The sequence below is a fragment of the Pimephales promelas genome, chromosome 4 (genome assembly GCF_988280905.1).
Source record: "Pimephales promelas chromosome 4, fPimPro1.hap1.1, whole genome shotgun sequence".
Taxonomy (NCBI): Eukaryota; Metazoa; Chordata; class Actinopteri; order Cypriniformes; family Leuciscidae; genus Pimephales; species Pimephales promelas.
The window spans coordinates 47,665,746-47,685,098 of record NC_142772.1 but is presented as its reverse complement, the minus strand read 5'-3'; the positions used below and the strand labels follow the sequence as shown (position 1 = coordinate 47,685,098).

Below are 19,353 nucleotides of genomic sequence, written 5' to 3'. Positions count from 1 at the left end.
TATATATATATATATATATATATATATATATTTATACAGTATATAATATGTGTTTATATATATATATAAAAGTCCAAAAATATGCAACGATTGATTATATTATATATTCATATATAATAAATGCATATAAAAAAGTAAAACCCAACAAACGACTCCAATAACCATCTAAGCAATAGGCATTATCAGTGTGATAAGCAGAAGGCTCTGAATAGTATCAATGGTAATAATTAATTGTACATAACAATGACCATGCATGATAAACTCTTAGAACGGGTTTCCAGGGAATATGCCGCTTTTGTGCTAAACTAGTGTGACTGAGATTGTGATTCAGCACACACACACACACACACTGCGGTTGGTATGTGGCATGGCAAGAAAACATCATGCGGTCACACTCAAACTCTATAACTCGTCTCACTGTGGGACGGTCACTGTTCTCACCCTAGTGATGCCAGCAAAAAAACACAGACACACACACTATTTATTATCACACACAAAACTATTTTTAGGGCCGTTCAAATTTTTGCATTGTGGCATTATTTTCATGACAATTAAACATTTCATCTTCGTGAATTCTCAATGTACTGCAAGACTTACGTACAGAAAAATAATATAATAAAATTAATTGGAAATTGGAAATAAATATAGTTATCACGTCACATTTTATTATCGGTATCGGTACGGTGCGATTGGAACCTCAACAGAGGTGGTCCCATTTAAAGTGACCCGAAGCGACCCGTACCATGCAGTGGAAAAGCGCCACAAACTGAGCCGCACTGAGCCGAGCCGTAACATGCACCATCTTTCGGATGAGATGTTAAAGCGAGGTCCTGATTCTCTGTGGTCATTAAAAATACCAGGATGTCCTTCGGAAATACAGTAGGGGTGTAACCCCGGCATCTTGGCATCCTCTCCACCAGTAAGCCGGTGTGTGTCGGGCGCTCTATATTGCAATATGGCTGCCGTCGCATCATCCGGGTGATGCTGCACATTGGTGGTGGTTGAGGAGATTCCCCAATCCATGTTAAGCCCCTTGAGTACCTAGAAATGCGCTTTATAAATGTAACAAATTATTACGATTTTATTTTAAATTAAATGTGAAAACAACTGAAGGCATTGTGGTATTAAAACTATTGCATTTTGGGGGGGAAAATGCGCTTAGTCAAAATAAATAAATCAAGTATAATATTATCTAAGCAACATTTTCGTATTTCATTTTCTTTTTTAAATACAACCAGAACAAGTTCTTAAGGGTTTTTTTTTAGATGCCCTGTGTCAAATCTGGCACGTGCGTAGCAAACTAAAACTTAAAAGTAAAAACTAAAGCAAAAATTTTAAAAAAAATGTACGTTTGTCGAACACACTACGATTTATAGCATAGATCTGGGACAGACACCGCGAGGGGCGGAGGCTATAAACTACAGTAAGGTCAAAGGAAAATATTTTTGAGAGACACAAGACAAGGAAGCAACTGGACACTGTATCGGCATAAAAACAATAACAAAAGGAAATTGAATTATCCGTCTTGGGGAGCAAAGTTCACCCGCACTGTCAAAGCTGTGGTGTTTATTCAGTCGGTGTCGTGTAGTGAATCAACAGCATGATCGCGGATGTGTAGATCATTACTGAAGCCTGGAAACATTAGCTGCTTTCCAATAGTCTTTTTAGAAGTGCTTGGATAACAATAGCTTTAAAGAGCCCCTATCATGGATTTTTGAAAATGACTGTTCATGTAGTGTGGAATATAGCTCTAAGGGAATGAAAACATCCTGCAAAGATTTATATCTGAAAGTGCACCGTATATAAAGTTACTGTCTTTCAAAAGTGAGAGTCGACTCTGAGTCTATGAAATTAATTGTTTTTGAAACGAGTCATTAGCTGGTTCGTCGTGACGTAGATACATACTGGCCGACGGAAGTGTAAACTTGAAGTCTACACATTCAAACACTTCATCATAGCATCATGTCGAGAAGACGCTGTGTTCTACAATGCAAAGATAGTTCAGCCACTTTGTTTTCATTTACCAGGGACGAGCATGTGAAGAATCGGTGGTTAGAGTTCATATTTGCAAAGATACCACAACAGTATAGCCCGATTGTGTTCTCATCATTTTAATTAATCGTTCAAAAACAGAAATGAATTCAAAAAAATGTGGATTCGCAAGCAGTTGTTCCTGAAGGAGGGCTCAGTATCCAGTATATATGGATCAGCTTCCTCCTTCGAATCACAACCTGTAAGTATTATTAATAATTGTTGCTTTTATGGGTTTTGAACAGTTTTGTAGCATCGGGACGCGAGGCAGTATGTGTGTGCGCGCGTGTGTGTGGGTGTGTAAGTTACGCTCAGCGCAGCTTCTAGGTCTCCAATGTCAATTTTTTTGAAATATGTGAAATGTTTGTCGCTGTTATTGGAGTTGTCATAAAGAATAGAGCGTCTTGTAGTACTGCAGTGCTTTATCAATATTTTTTTGCATTATGCTAACAAACAACTGACTGGGTCTGTCATCTGACCAATCACTGCCGATTAGCGTCACGCAAAGGAGTGGTTTGGAAAAATGAGTCGTTGTACGAATCATCTGGGAGTCGGTGAGCAAATCAGTTAAAAATAAATGCATATTATAAGACAAATAGTGTTTTTTTATCCTTGCATGCATGTTAAACTGTTTTTGGGAACTCCTAAAACAAAAATAGGAACATTTTAAATGCTATGATAGGGGCTCTTTAATACCATCTCAGCCCTTTTCATTTTTATCTGTCAGTGTAAAAAAAAAAAAAAAAAAAAGTTAGTCATGAACATTTAGAGTTGATGATAATATCATATATGAATTTGATGATGAAGTGGATGATATCATCAAAGGATAACAAGGATAGGTGAACTATCCCTTTAAAGTAAATAGACAATTCCTATTTTTATGGAATAATTGTTGATCTTCACAATTTAGATTTAAAAACAGTAAAGTTTGCCGCCTTTAAAGATACGTTTTATAATGTGAATCTACAGACACAAATAAATAAAGTGCAATAAAACCAAACACATAAAAGGCTATTTTGGATGTTTTCATTCCACTAGTCACTATAATAAAAAAGCCAAATGAAAAAATTGCTTTTGCATGTAGCGATCACGTTATGACGAGGCTGTCTTCATACCTAGAGCTGCATGTGATGATGACCTAACGACAGATGCTTTGATGTGGATGCTGCTGGTTCAGATAGTGGGAAGGAACTGACCCAAACCATGTGCCGCACAGACCCGAGATCAGCCCCCGAGCATCACACAGGCGCCACGCACAGTGGCAGGTCTCCGATCATGTCCTCCATCCAGCGCGAGGCTGAAGCCCCTGCTGGGAGCAGAAGGCTAGAACGGGGCTCGGGTTACGAGCTGCGAGTCTGCCTGTCTTTCTTCTCTCAGACCTCCAGCCTGGACCCACTACCGAGCAGAGACAAACCCGGGCAGGGCCCGTGGCCGGCGGAGAGCCCGGGTGACCTCTGCCAGCAGGGTTTGGGGACGAGCAGATACAACAGCGATGGGTTTCTTTGAGGAGAGAGGAGTCACGGCCTTAGGGGAGGAAGACTTTATGAGCTGGAAAGCTGCTGCAAGAAACCCCCTTAAATTAGGAAAACCCTCGGTTTATGTGTATCATCACTAAGGCTAAAGGTCCGTTCAAGTCACCTTCGTTTATGTAGCGCTAGATTGTTTCAAAGCAGCAGGAAATTAAACGAACGGAGATTGTTTTGGCTTTACAGCAGCTCTAGAATAAAGTTATGTTCCAGCAAAAGTTCGTTTTTGATTCGTTCTTGTTCTTCGTTTCAAAAAAAATGTTTTCCCAAAAAATGCTCATCCACAGTGAAATATGTGCAAGCGTAAAACATACTAAAAGTTCACAAGATGATACAGAGAGATTAGATATGATAAAGTTCTCGCGCTATCATTTTATTAGCTAAATATCCCGCGACTCTGTGTTGAGTCACACTCAAAATCGCACAATTGGCATCATGTTTTGCCGCAGGACAGCAATTGCGAGTAATAAAGTCATGAATTTCAATTTCAATTGCAAGTTTTCTTCCTTACATTCAAATTCAAATTGCAATTGACTACATCAATACAATTTCTAATGAATGGAATTGAATTTTTAATTCAGTTCTGAATGGTGCACTTCAATTGTAGCCGATTTCTCTTCTAGCATCTAACCATGTCTTTCAGGACATTGACTGTATTCAAATGCCCTTGAACTGAGAAATCAATTTTTCCTTGAGTTTTGACATCTAAGAGGTCAATCAATCATATTATAAGAATACCCTGTAAGTTTCAGAACTGAAAACGTCCTTGTTAGTCCAATTAAAGCTTTTATTGACACCAGCCTCAGCAAACGACTCGTTTTTCAAAGTGGGGAACTATGACGTCAAAGAGGATAAAACACCATTTTACAACATTGGACGTTTTTAGAACAATTTCCCCAAGTGCATCGACGAGTGAGTTGAAACTCATTATAATATGCAAAACTGTTATCCACTCACAGCAGTGGGCGTTTACTTCCAAGTCTTCAGTGCGAGATGCTCATAAAAACCCAGTGTTTTTGAGCTAGGCTCAAAACTAGGGTAGAAAGTACTTACTTATTCATTTTGATGTTTTTGAAACATCCAACCAAGCGAATGTCATAAGTTGACCTCAGACAACAATATCATAAAATTTAAAAAGCCAATTCATGACCCCTTTAAAAGTCAAATAAACTCAGCAGAACATCTTAGCATATAATCTCAGCCTGACGCACCTGATTTTAAGTGACAATTGCATGTAAAGTTTCTATGAATAAGGAGGATTGTGTCCATTTCAGCATAATACTGATTCTACACACAAAAGCAGGTTAACCCTTAAGGCACCCTGAACCCTCACATTATCCCATCCACACCTTTAAAGCGTTCTGTAGCGATGGTTAACTCAGGAGTGGGCTGGTGTCAAAAAAGTCCACTCACTTTCGATTGCATGTACCAGTTTTGACGCACAACCTTCACATTTAGCAGAGGGAAGTTACAGGCTATTTCTGGGCCGCTGAGGGGGAAGACATGCCCTACTTTGAGCTGGTCATCGGTACCAGGCAAACCCCTCACGCTGCGAGGTGTTGTAAGGTCACGGAGAACAGGAGGAGGGAGTGCCAGAAGATCCTAAATCAACACTATTTCCCCTCGAAGCTTGTGCAACAGCAGTCATGGAGCATGACGGTGAATCACAGCACATGATAAGCCCACCGATCTCACGCTAGTCTCACATCACTTAGTCTTGGTGTCTAGTATCAACAAAGTCTTTCAGTATATTCAGTTTACACCGTGTGTTCAAAAGATTCAGCAATCTTGATCACAACGGAAGTTGCACCAGTTTCTTTGAATGGGCATTTCGTGCTTTATCTCAGATGTTGCTCCTAAAAATGGACTGAATGAGAAATGAGAAACACAAATTAGACATTTTTAAGTCCAAATTGAAATCTTTGACTTCTGACTGCAGAATCTGAGCACAGTTTGAGATATTGTCCTGTTCTGGAACTCTAGACGAGACACGTATGAGATCATTGAGCTCTTTTTCTCAGAGGAAACATCTGAAAAACAGTTCAAATTAATTTACACTCTTAAACGCAAGGAGGTTTCACAGCAATGCCATTGAAGAACCCTTTTTGGTTCCTCAAATAACCTTCCTCTACAGGTGTTGAAAATTAGCATGTATGCTATAATCACTAAAAACAAACGCATATGGTTCGTTCGTCCAATGTAATTGTATGTCCATGTCCTTTCAGAGAACATTCTTAAAAAGTCCTCTTGTAGTCAATAATTGTACCATTAAATCACCAAAATTATATATTTAAATGATTTTTTTCTTGAAAATAAACTCTTCATGCCTTAAAGGGGAACTCTGGCGAACAATGAACCTTTGGTCTACTAAAACATCGCTACATAGTCAACCGTTCTCTGAGATTTGTTTTCATGATAATCGAATGTAAAAAGTTTTATCTCTACAGTTTTTAGAGATAAAACTCTTTACATTCGATTATCGTGAAAACAAATCTCAGAGAACGATTGACTAGGTACCGATGTTTTATTAGCCCAAAGTTCGTCTGAGTTCTCCTTTAAAATAGCTTGAAATGTAACTCTACAACCTTGCCTCATTTAGTATACGCAGTTCTATGAATATGCAAATGAGCCCCGCCTCCACTCACTCAGCTCTGAGATCTACTCGTTGACGATCACACGTTGATCTGATTGGATACAAGGTTACAGTTTGTGACATCAGAAACAGCAGCGATTTCAAACCATGTTTTTGAGACCGTCTTTGATTCACTGCAGTTTTAAGCAGAACATACTCGGCAATGACTTATGAATTTGCACATGGTTTATCTTAAAAAGCATATTAAAAATACCACATAGACGTATAGACAACATTAAAATAACCATTTTTCATTTAATAACTCAAACCTCTTTCCACTATAAAGAACCTTTAGTGGAATGCAAAGGTTCTTCACGGAACCATCAAAACACTGCTGGGTTGTTTGAACCCAAATTTGGGTCAAATATGGACAAACCCAAATGTTGGGTTAAAAATGCAATTAAAAAATTACAGTTGAAAGTAAAAAGTTGAAGTTGGGTTAAAATTTGAAATTACAATTTTAACCCAACATTTGGGTTTGTCCATATCTGACCCGAATTTGGGTTCAAACAACCCAGCATTGTTTAGAGTGAATGAATAACCTTTATTTTTAAGAGTGTACAGTGAAATAAATAACACATTTCAGTGACAAAAAAAGAAGGAACAATATGCCCCAATGGCATATTTCCAATATCTCAACTCTTTCACCAAGACAGAAACTAAATTACAAATAGGACTTTAAGGTGCGCGGCGTGTCGATGGAGAAGTTTAAAGTTCGGCACACTGCCGGCTGTCATCACCTCCAAGGCAAGCATCCCAAACCCTCCTACCCCGGCCAAGATTGTTCTGTTTGAAGCTCCTTCAGGGTCGGGAAAACCAGATTACAAATCACCTTGAGCTGAAGGAGCATGGGCGCGAGGGAGGAGAGGAAAGTCTTGCGTGGGTCTTTGCACGGGAGGCATGAAACACAATCCGGAGAGCACTTCCCACCGAGTGTTGTTTTTGCAGCCTCTACGACTTACTCGTCTCCGCAAACTCACAGGAGCTGAATGTTTCGAGGTCTTGGTGGCCCGCTGTGCCCGGGATCCTGGATTTACACCCGGATACGCGGCCTTGATCCCTTTGATAGACAGGGAGCGCTTTCTAATAAAACTGAGCTCTTGGTTTTTACAACGTGACGCCCCTGCTTGCCTCCTCATTTGCAGGAGAGTTATGGAGAGTTGAAACTGAAGACAAAAGGCTTAAGATATTCCCACTGAATGGAGAATGAACTCTTTACCTTTCCTTACATCAGAATATTCAAATCAGATAAAAGCCGATCATTTTTGACTGTAACCACCCACATGTTAAAGGTTGAACGGTTTAAGGTAGTGGACGTTGAAGTGGTAGTGTAAGAAAAATGTTCTTCATATATTTAAATGTATTCATTTGTTTCAGTCACACAATGTCTTCCATTCATCCACTATATTTGTGAACATCAATGAGGCAAAGTAATGGAGATGAATACAAAAACAAATTTGAAGTTAAGACATAAATGCTGTTATATTCAAAGAATCTTGAAAAACAGTGTATTACGGTTTCTATTTTCGGATAACCAAAAATGGGCAGAGGCGGATTAGCTGAGGTGACGTGACGCTAACAGACAGCACACAAACGGCTAGTAGTGACATCAGCGAAAATCCACCGGTCACTCAAGTGGCACACCCTTGTGGGCGGAGCCGGCCGTCGCCATCTTGGATGCGCGTCACTCCCGGATAACCGAAAACGAGCAAAGAGGCGGATTAGCTGAGGTGACGTGACGCTAACACACAGCACACAAGCGGCTAGTAGTGACATCAGCGGCAATCCACCTGTCACTCAAGTGGGCGGAGCCGGCCGTCGCCATCTTGGATGCGCGTCACTCCCAGATAACCGAAAACGAGCAAAGAGGCGGATTAGCTGAGGTGACGTGACGCTAACACACAGCACACAAGCGGCTAGTAGTGACATCAGCGGGTCTATGGGAGCCTGCCTCTAGTGGCCAGTCGATGAATTACAGTTTGAGTCACTTCCGTATTGGATTCAACAGAGAAACAGGACGGTTGCTGCTTGGTGAAAACCAGGCCTGACATTGTTCTGTCATGATGCAAATCTCATCTGTTGTGAGACGGGACGGTTGAGGTGTACAGGAATGTGGTCCGGATCGGCGTCCTGCAGACCACATGTCACCCCCACATTAGTTCTGACCCACTGGAGGTGGAAACAGGCTGTTGTGCACCTGACCTGGAGATAATGAGTTTCGTCTCACTCCATCTGTTTAACAGACGACCAACAATAGTTGGCTGAGTTCAGAAAAACTGCTCTGAGTTCGATTCTCTATTCAGGACAGGAGGACAGCAAAAGCAACACGAGATGCATCTTACGACCGATAATGTAGAGGCCTAAAACAGGTTCTGGTTGATTAATTGTACCAATGAATACCAATATTCTTCATAAAACTCAATATTGGTGAAGCATATGAAAATTCATAGTCATTAAAAATGTGACAAAATCTTTTGCGCACTACTAAAACATCTCTTGTGTTTGTTTTAAACTGTTTTCAGAGGCTTTTGTGAACCCTTGGTAATCTTTAGAAGGTAAAATATGGTGTTTACAACAATGCACAATATGTACAGTAATAAGAACAACGTAACGTTCAAAATAATGGTGATCAGAACCCTGTATGGCAAATATCTAATGAAGTAAATATTATACAGACATGTTAAATAAATAAATAAAAAGGTGACCAGAACCCTGACTTGAACGGCTACTAACTAATGAAGTAAATAAATAAATAAAATCATTAAATAAATAAATAAGTAAATAAATAAATAAATATTACATAAAATGGTAAACAAACAATCATAATTAAATAAATAATGGGTGATCAGGACCCAGACTTGCTTGGCTTAACTAACTAACTAACTAAATAACTAACTAATTAATACATGTTATATAAAAATGTTAAATCAACAACCTTAAATAAATAAATAAATAAAGGGTGATCAGGACCCAGACTTGCTTGGCTTAACTAACTAACTAACTAACTAACTAACTAACTAACTAACTAACTAACTAACTAACTAACTAACTAACTAACTAACTAACTAACTAACTAACTAACTAACTAACTAATTAATGTTATATAAAAATGTTAAATAAACCACCATAGATAAATAAATAAATAAATAAATAAATGTTATATAAAAATGTTAAATAAACAACCATAGATAAATAAATAAAAGAATGAATAAATAAATAAATAAAGGGTGATCAGGACCCAGACTTACTTGGCTTAACTAACTAACTAACTAACTAACTAACTAACTAACTAACTAACTAACTTTATGTTATATAAAAATGTTAAATAAAAACCATAGTTAAATAAATAAATAAATAAATAAATGAATGAATAAAGGGTGATCGGGACCCAGACTTGCTTGGCTTAACTAACTAATAAATGTTATATAAAAAAGTTAAATAAATAAATTAAATAAAGGGTGAAAAAAATAAATAAATAAAGGGTGATCAGATTCAGGACCCATACTTGCTTGGCTTAACTAAGTAACTATCTAACTAACTAACTAACTAAAAACAAAAAAATTAATAAATATTATATAAATGTGTTAAACAAAATGAATAAAAAAATGTGGAAATTATTTTTGATAATGCAATCACAGAGTGATACAAAACACATAAAACCAGCAACTATAAAACTATGAAGCAAATCGTTTGCTTGGGACAACTTTCCATTATACGGTTCAGAGCTCATTATGCAAAACAACTGCAGAATAAATCTGTGGCCAGTGCAGAAAAACAAAAGGACACTTAAACACACATGTGTGCGTCTAAAGCCTCATAATATCGATCTCATGTTCTCTGATGTGGTTTAAGAACAGAGTCGCAGGGGTCTTTTCCAGGGTCCCTCCTCTTCCATCCCGTATTGTTCCATCCTCTCATTCTTTTCCTTCATTCTCCACACGAATAAGTGGATTAGGGAACAGGCTTCCGGTGGGCACAAAGCGACAGGGGAGCTCAGTGTCACAGTCAGTGATAAAAGTGTGGAGCTCAACTCTACAGCCGGGGCGGAAGCGCGGGGGTCATACTGCTAATCCCATTAGAGGAAGAAGAAGAGACCACGAGAAAGACAGAGGGAATCTGGGAGGTGCGTCGGGAAGCGGGGGCCTGCGAGGAAAAAGGTATCGCTCAAACGACGCTCCAGTCAAACTGGAGTCCTCTGATATGTCAACTTTGTCAAAAATGTTTCTCACTAAATTCCTTTAGAATAGTAAAAAAAAAAAAAAAAAAGATACAAAAGACACATAAAACATCAAATGAACGTGGATAGCAGCTCGGACTATTTGTTCCTGGGAGAATTTGATCAGAAATGTTTGATTCTACTTAAATATTTAAAAGTTAGGTAATTAATAATTGACTTATTTTATAATAGTCCGCTAATTATTAAAAATATATATATACACACAAATATATTCAGTATCTACACACATGTATACATTCATTTATATCAATTTATTATATTTATGTTAATTTGTATATATTTTAATTGCATAAATATAGGTGGAAATCTGGATTATTAGATTCCAAAAAAAATAAGTACCTGTAATTAGATTACATTACATTTTATAATGATCAGATTATAGTAACTTTATGGATTAAATGATTATATATTATTCACAAAATGGTAATAAATTATTCATAATTTATTGATGCTTGGTAATTATTATTATTATTTTTTTTACATTTTTATAATGTAATTAATTATTATCTTTTCATCAATCCACTGTTGTTTTATTATATAAAAGTAATGTAAAAGTAGTCTGAATACATTGACTGAACTTAGTTATCTAGACTAAGTTACTTTGTAATTTGTAATCAATAACGGACAACAATTTGCAGGTAATCTATCCAGCACTGTATATGTGTGTGTGTGTGTGTGTGTGTGTGTATGAAGAGTTCAGATGCAAAAGCTTCTAAATGCCATTTGAAATTTTCTTCTTTAATGATGATTTTTTATCAAACTTGTATATTTAAGTTCAGTAATTTCACTTAAATAACAATTAATAGGTAATTATCATTGCCATTTAAGTGAAATTACTGAACTTAAATAAACAAGCTTGATAAAAATGATCATTCTAGAAGAAAATTTCAAATGGCAAATAGAGGCTTTTGCATCTGAACTCTTCATATATATATATTAAAGAGATCTCATGGAAGTGGTAAAAATGGGTTGCAAATGCTATAGGTCTCTGTGCACTGCGGCATCATGGGGAATGTGCCGGTGTGAGAGGATGGCGTGTGTTTCTGCATGTCTGTGGACTCTCACGTGTTCCTGAGAGTGTTTCTGTCCTCCGTGAAGGAGAACGCTGCGCCCCGCGGGCAGAATGTGGGACGGGGGTGCGAGAGCAGGCCTGCAGGTACACACAGCACTTAACAGAGCCGTGACAACCTCTCCTCACAGCGGGGTGACAGAAGAGCCGAGAGGTGACATTTCAACAGGCATTCCAGACCAGAAAACCACACACACACACACACACACACACCAGTTCAGAGGAACTCTAGAGAGATTCCTGCAAACACTTCCACAACAACAAATAATCCACAGTACAGAATCATACAGCCACTGTTAATACCCACAAATCATTTACAATAGAAAACAAGGGATGAAATCTGGCTCTAAATGCACATCAGTCTACGACCGGCACTAGCACTGACAGACCACAAACATCAGCCAACATACTGCGAAAATATGGAAATCACAATGTTATAGAGCCATATGAAAAATACAAATCTAACAGCAATAATCAAAGACTCACATTCAACCTATGAAGACAATTCATGTATAAATTAATAAATCGAGGAATTTGTACGTAAATGTAAAAAATACTGTCAACCTAACAAGAAAGAAAGAAAGAAAGAAAGAAAGAAAGAAAGAAAGAAAGAAAGAAAGAAAGAAAGAAAGAAAGAAGTGTGTGTGTGTGTGTGTGTGTGTGTGTGTGTGTGTGTGTGTGTGTGTGTGTGTGTCTTAACATCATATAAATCTAAGTGATGTTTTTTGAAAATGTAAAATACAGGAACTGTTCAGTATAGGGTTAGGACAGAATATACAGTCTGTACAGTATAGAAATCATTATTGTCTACACTCTTAGAAGAAAAGGTTCTATATAGAACCTTAAAAGGTTCTATCAGTGCTACATATTTGGAACCCCTAAAAGGTTCTATACACTCTTAAAAAAGGGTTCTTCTGGGTTCTATATAGAACACTGGGGTTCCATACTTGGCCAATAGAAACTTTTACCAAAAAAAATGGTTCTATATAGAACCATTTTGGAGTTCCATATATGAAGCGGGGGATGGAACCATTTTTGGTTCTAAATAGAACCATTTCTTCTAAGAGTCTATCATGGAAAGTCCTCATGAAACATGGAAACCCAACTGTGTGTGTGTGTGTGTATTTCACACTCTCTCTCAAAGGAGGCCACAGTGTGCAGAGTGAACGATCTCACACACACGCGATGAGCCAGAGGAGCAAACACACCCTGAGCTCAGAGTCAGACACATCTATTACCCCGTTAAACTGCAGAATCAGGCTTTGTTTAGTTATTGTTCCTCAACAGGTTTAATGCTCCCCAAATGACCTGATCCTCGATAAAGAATAAGGCATATGTGATAGAAAAGCACAATCCTAAAAACATGAGATTATTTTATTCATATTGATCCTAATTACCCTGCATCAAGTCATATATACATTTACTAAATCCATAAAATGCTTCTACAACCGTTTGTATAATCAAAGATAAAACAGATCATATTAAAATACAGTATTTATCTGGTGTATATTGTTTCATTAACACATTATGACAATTGTCTATATTATTTTTTACACCTTCTGAATTGAATGTGCAAAATAGCATTGTGTTTTCTCCAAAATTTAAAGCTGGGATCATGTCAATATTTGTCAAGATTTTGAACATATAAAATATCCTGTACCACATCATTTTAATTGCGTGCATTAATATTTCTACAAATTATGTCATGTTTTAAACACTGTAATCCAACCCTCTGGACAGTTAAAAGAGTAGTTTTATTGATAATTTACTCACCCCCATGTCATCCAAGATGTCCATGTCTTTCTTTCTTCAGTCGAAAAGAAATGAAGGTTTTTGATGAAAACATTCCAGGATTTTTCTCCATATAATGGACTTCAATGGGGACCAAACGGTTCAAGGTCCAAATGAGAGTTTCAGTGCAAACTGCAAACTGTTCAAAGGGCTTTAAACGATTCCAGACGATGAATAAGGGTCTTATCAAGCGAAACGATCACTCGTTTAATAAATGAATAACAAAGTTTAAGTTTTATAAGCTCAAATGCTCGCCTTGCTCTGTTCGGTGTCGTTTAAAGCCCTTTGAACAGTTTGCAGTTTGCACTGAAACTGTCTTTTGGACCTTGAACTGTTTGGTTCCCATTGAAGTCCATTATATGGAGAAAAATCCAGGAATGTTTTCATCAAAAACCTTAATTTCTTTTTGACTGAAGAAAGAAAGACATGGACATCTTGGATGACATGGAGGTGAGTAAATTTTCAGCAAAAGTTTTTTTTTAAAAGTGAACTACTCCTTTAAGACACGATTAAAGAACGTCATCATCACAATAAAAAACTAAATGTCAACAGGTTCCTGAACCCTACATCTATCCACTTAAAATAAAACACTGCCACGCAGCTTATTAAAGTTAAATGCTGGTGCAACATGAATTTGATACTTAAGTTTTTAAATTGTGACTCAAGTGAACGAATAGTTTTAGGGGCCAATGACGGAACAGGCTAACGTCTCATTCCCACATCATTTCTGAAGGGCTAATCAGCATGTTTGTTGTTTCAGTAATCGAGATATTTCTCTGCGCATCAGAATCCAAACATAGAAAGAGGAGAGAGTTGCATTATGAAGATCAGGGTTCAGGATCTCAGGAATTCCTGCTCTCTGTCTCTCAGACCCGACCCAAAACACGGAGCATGAAGTCAAAGCCATTAAAGAGGTTGTGAAATAAAACCTTGTGTTTGTGTCTATGTTTCCTAAAGGTCCAGCAGTGGCTGTAAAGTGGCAGATATTTTCTCTCTCGTATACAGACGTCTATAACACGGTTTATGGCCTCTTTGGGTTTGGGGTTCTGCCATGTCAGACTTTATGGACAACTTGCTCTTTTGAGCATTTCTAGTAAAAACCAAATTGTGCAAGCAGAATAGCGCAATCTCAATATCAATAAAACGTTTTACAGAAAACATGCAACAAACTCACAAAGAAACCAAATGTATAGAAATTATAATAAATTGAAATGAAGCATACTACTGTATCACCATATTGTCCAATATATATATATATATATATATATATATATATATATATATATATATATATATATATATATATATTAGGGCTGGGCAACGATTAATCGCAATTAATCGCATCCAAAATAAAAGTTTGTGTTTCTATAATATGTGTGTATAATTATTTTCTTTTTATATATATATATATATATATATATATATATATATATATATATATATATATATATATATATACACACACACACACATGCTTGTATATGTTTAAGAAATATTTTCATGTATATACTGTATAGATTTATATATAATTTATATTATATATAAATATTTTATATATAAATAATATATATATATATATATATATATATATATATATATATATATATATATATATATATATATATATATAATATATTATAAATAATATTTTTTCTTAAATATACATGCATGTGTGTATATTTATATATTATATATACCACATATATTATGTAAACACAAACTTTCATTTTGGATCCGATTAATCGCGACTAATCGTTTGACAGCCCTAAGATTATGTTATACATATTCTACATTATATTATATTTTTATCAATCAGGATATTTTAGATAGCCACAGGATAAACACACACACACACAATATATAGGCTATATATTTGTATACACACCAATATTTCAACATTTATATGTATGCAGTACAATAGCAACATGCCAAAAACCCACAAACGAATCAAAAGTACAGAAATTATAATACATTTTGGGGCTAAAAGAGCATATTGTCCTTAAATATACTGGATTTGCATGCTTTCCTGAAAAGAAGCTTCAATAGAATAAGCAGTACATCAGAATCGGTATCTTATAAACACAAAATATGCTTTTAAATGATAAGTTTGAGCATGTCTTATCATGTCGTGAGCCAAGTGTGAAATCAACACGAAACCACACATTCCTGCGATCACATTTAAATGCTTGACGAGATACACAAATTCAACCAGAAATAGCAGAAAATCCACAATCTCTCCCAATTACATAACTAGAAAATGTACCCTCCGACTTTTACAACACACCACCATGCATACGTGTAGTGATGTTTCCTCATTTGAAAATCATTACATCACTGTCTATACCCTCAAAAAGAGGAATATGAACAATATGAACGTCCAGCTAACATTTGACAACCACGAAGAGAGCTAATACTAATGTTTTATCACTTAACGCGACAACATAATGTGATTTATTATTATTCACAGCAGACTGGATGAGTTAATCCAGAGACATCTCTTTATTTGAGATTTACTGTTCGACTCATTACAAGCGTGTCTGTCAATTAGAGCGAGTTAAACATGGAGGTGTGTGAGTGTGTTCTGTGGCTTTGCTTGTTAATCTCTCTTAAAAGAGAGCCATAAAAAGCAGTGCCGGGCCGGGTGTGAATTAAGAGCACTAAGTACCTCATCACTGCTTTATAAATACTACTTTGAAAGAGACAAATAACATGCAATTAAAGTCAATTCACACTACATAGTTTGTTGACTGCAGCGTAAATATAAAGTTTGTGCTATAAAATTCAAAGTGTGTAATTTAGCCTAATAAGAGAAAGACATAAATACATATAATTCTCCAATTGTGTTACAAACTTTGTCTACAGTGAATCTATCTATCATGTATTTGACACTATTAAAAAGAATTTAAAAGACACTAAACGTATAGGCTATTAAAAACCATCAGACGCTTATATAATTCAAAACCAATAATAAATAGGCCTCAATGTTAAAAACTTTAACTATTAAACCACATTTAATAAAACAATGAAGACAGAAATATTTCAAAAAAAAAACTGCTGTAAAAACTGAACGAGACGCGTGACGTCAGATTGAACGCGACAATATCGCGATGATTGAAGAAAAGTTGTTTAAAGAGTAATTGGACAAAAGAAAAAAAAAACTCTTGACAATCATGAAGAGCAGACTAGTATAAACAGAATTCACTGTAGGTACGACAAGCTCTGTGATTTATGAGTGGACACATCAACGGCAATAAAAACAAGATTATTATACATATTACCCAGAATATTCGAGTTCTTTGTAGGCTATTATAATTATCGTGGCCAAATTTTCACGTTTAGTTCAATTTATTTCTTTAAAGTGTTTTAACGTTCAAATTAGCCTATATGCATCTATTTTCTAGCCTATTTGCTTTTACAATATCGCACAGATATAATAGGCCCTAATAATAACAATTAGGCCTAGGCATATGCCGTTGTCGTTATTTGCTAAAAACAATTAAATTGATAATATCGATAATATCGAAATATAAATCATTTACGATAGAGCCTATCCTTAAAAACCACGTGAAAGACAATGTTTGATTAAAAAAAATAATCGCTTCTAAATATTTCCTTTAATGTAAACACACACGCGGGCGCGCGCGAACTGATATCGCGACGCTCCAAAACATCGCGCGCCAGAACTAGACACCAGCTCTACATGCCGTGGGATGAATGAACGAGCTCTTACTGTTGGTAGTCGTGTTTGCAGTAGAGTTTCTGGTCTCTGGAGTAGCAGCTCATGGTGAGAGGCTGCTGACACACCGAGCACTGCACACACTCCTCGTGCCACGAGCAGTCGTTCACGCGCAGGAGGAAGCGGTCAGAGATGGGTCTGTGACATCCTTCACACACACTCGGATGCGCGCAATCTGAACCTGCAACGCAACAGCAATATACATCACACACACTCACAAATGCCACATTAGGAACTTGCGTTCTGAAGTATCCTACACTAAAAAATATTGTTTCCATAATAACATCTCGAGCCTAAATAGTGCCGTTCGAAATCGTTAAAAAGTAGGCCAACTTTAGTTGGGGTAAACTAATGTAGGCTAATCAGAAATTTCATTTAATAGCCGGGCTACGGAATTGTAAACTATTCAAAAAATCAATAAATAAACATATTAAAATATTTTAGGCCTATGCCAAATTGGCCGATGTTTACAGAATGTAAAAAAAATAGAACCAGTTAATTTCGATGTTAGCCTATCTGACAAAACACTTAAACTGGTAATTCTGACTGACTGTCGTTGCAACATTAACCTAAACATTTGTATTAGCCTATATTTTCTGCACTATCATTTAATACAACTGTTTGTTTTTTGTTTACAAAAATGATCATGACCATGATCCATGTCTCCAGTTGATATACAAGCAGTTGTTTTAGGGGCAATATCAAAAACAAGCTGATTAAATGCATTTTACATTAGTAGCCATTTGCAATATAGTAGCCTATACTTCTATGACGAACATGTAATATTTAATTATTTTGAGAAGCTCCTTTTTATTACAGCTCGTCGTTGTCACTAGTTAATTATGCAAACATATAGGTAGCTATGTCTATCGTTTTTAAAGCGCTGTAAAAACGAGAAAATGTGCACACAAATGTTGCCTAATTGATGTCATATTTAATGTTTTGGTAACACTTTAAAATTTGGCTTCATTTCTTAATATATCCTAGTTAACATTAACAATAAACAATATTTGTACAGCATTTATTAATTTTACTCTAGTCTAAAAAATATTGTTTCAACGGTCAAATATGCACAAACCCGACCGTTGTAATTAAAAAATGTAATTATTGAAATTAAACTAACGGTTGGGTTGAAAATATACAATTAAAAAAATTAAACCAAAGGTTGGGTTGAAAAATACAATTTAAAAATTTAAACCAACGGTTGGGTTAAAAAAAATGCAATTTAAAAATTTAAACCAACGGTTGGATTTTTCAATGTTTGACAGTTGAAACAACACAGCATTTTTAGAGTGTCATGATATTTTTTTCATTTTTACAACATTTTTATATCCAAAGTTGTGTTTGTCAACATTAGGCTACATAACATGCCAGTTAATGAACTAACATGAACAATTAGCCTAAAAAAGTTAACAAATATCAGTGTGCTAAAATAGTTCATAATGCTAACCAAGAATGAGACCTTAATGTAAAGTATCACCAATATATTTATTTTAGTTCAGACGTCTCTCTGGAACAACTGTGACACTTCGATGTAAAGTAAAGTGTTGTTAGTCGTTTCTGTGAGAAACTCACCGAGCATCAGTGCCAGAGACTCGGCTCCAGTCCTGAACTGATCTTCAATCTTGATTCCGTCCAGCATCTCGACTCAGCTGATCTCGGACCTGTTGCGAAGTCCAGAAGAAGTGAAGAAGCAGATCCAGACTTCTGCTGCACACGGACCGTGACGAGATAGAAACTAAAAGTAAACTGCCTTTTCTTTTTTTATACGTGTAGAGTAGGCGACGCCTGTTTCTTCGGTTGTTCGGCGAGAAACAGAATGAAACCGTCGATCCTCGGTAATCCAGGGGCCGCGCGCGCGTGAGCTATGACCGGGACCGGCGCGAGATCTTCTCACACTGATCGCGTTCACGAGCCCTGCTCCTCTTGAGGAGTCCGCGCGCGTCATTCTCCTCAACTCCGTGTGATGCTATTGGTGCTGTTGGGTCACTGCGGAACCGCCTACAACACACACACACACACACGCACACACACAATCATATGCTGCTGAGGGCAATTACAAATAGATTGAATACATAATTAGCATGTCTTTATAAATAAAAATTAGATTGCACATGAACATCTGAATTATTCAAGTCAAAAATATAATTGAATATCCCCAACACTGTAAAAACAAACCTATAGAATCTACAATAATATATATATATATATATATATATATATATATATATACGAACAGGTTCACATGCCAATTAAAGTATTTTTAGAGGTCAAGGAAACAACGTCATATTTTCAGGTGTTACAGTTTGCGACCACAAAACATTCAGAGTT

At 36.4% G+C, this 19,353-nt stretch overlaps 1 protein-coding gene across 1 annotated transcript in view; it reads right to left on the bottom strand.

The window, feature by feature from the left end:
• lmx1ba (LIM homeobox transcription factor 1, beta a) overlaps positions 1-19,150 on the bottom strand; it is a 53,956-nt gene extending 34,806 nt beyond the window's left edge. The window contains exons 1-2 of the mRNA XM_039654941.2: positions 18,598-19,150; positions 17,017-17,203 (exon numbers count right to left, since the gene is read on the bottom strand). Coding sequence (XP_039510875.1) covers positions 17,017-17,203; positions 18,598-18,664 — 254 coding nt within the window. The 5' untranslated portion in view covers positions 18,665-19,150. The remainder of the gene's footprint in view (positions 1-17,016; positions 17,204-18,597) is intronic.
• Positions 19,151-19,353: the final 203 nt, after the last annotated feature.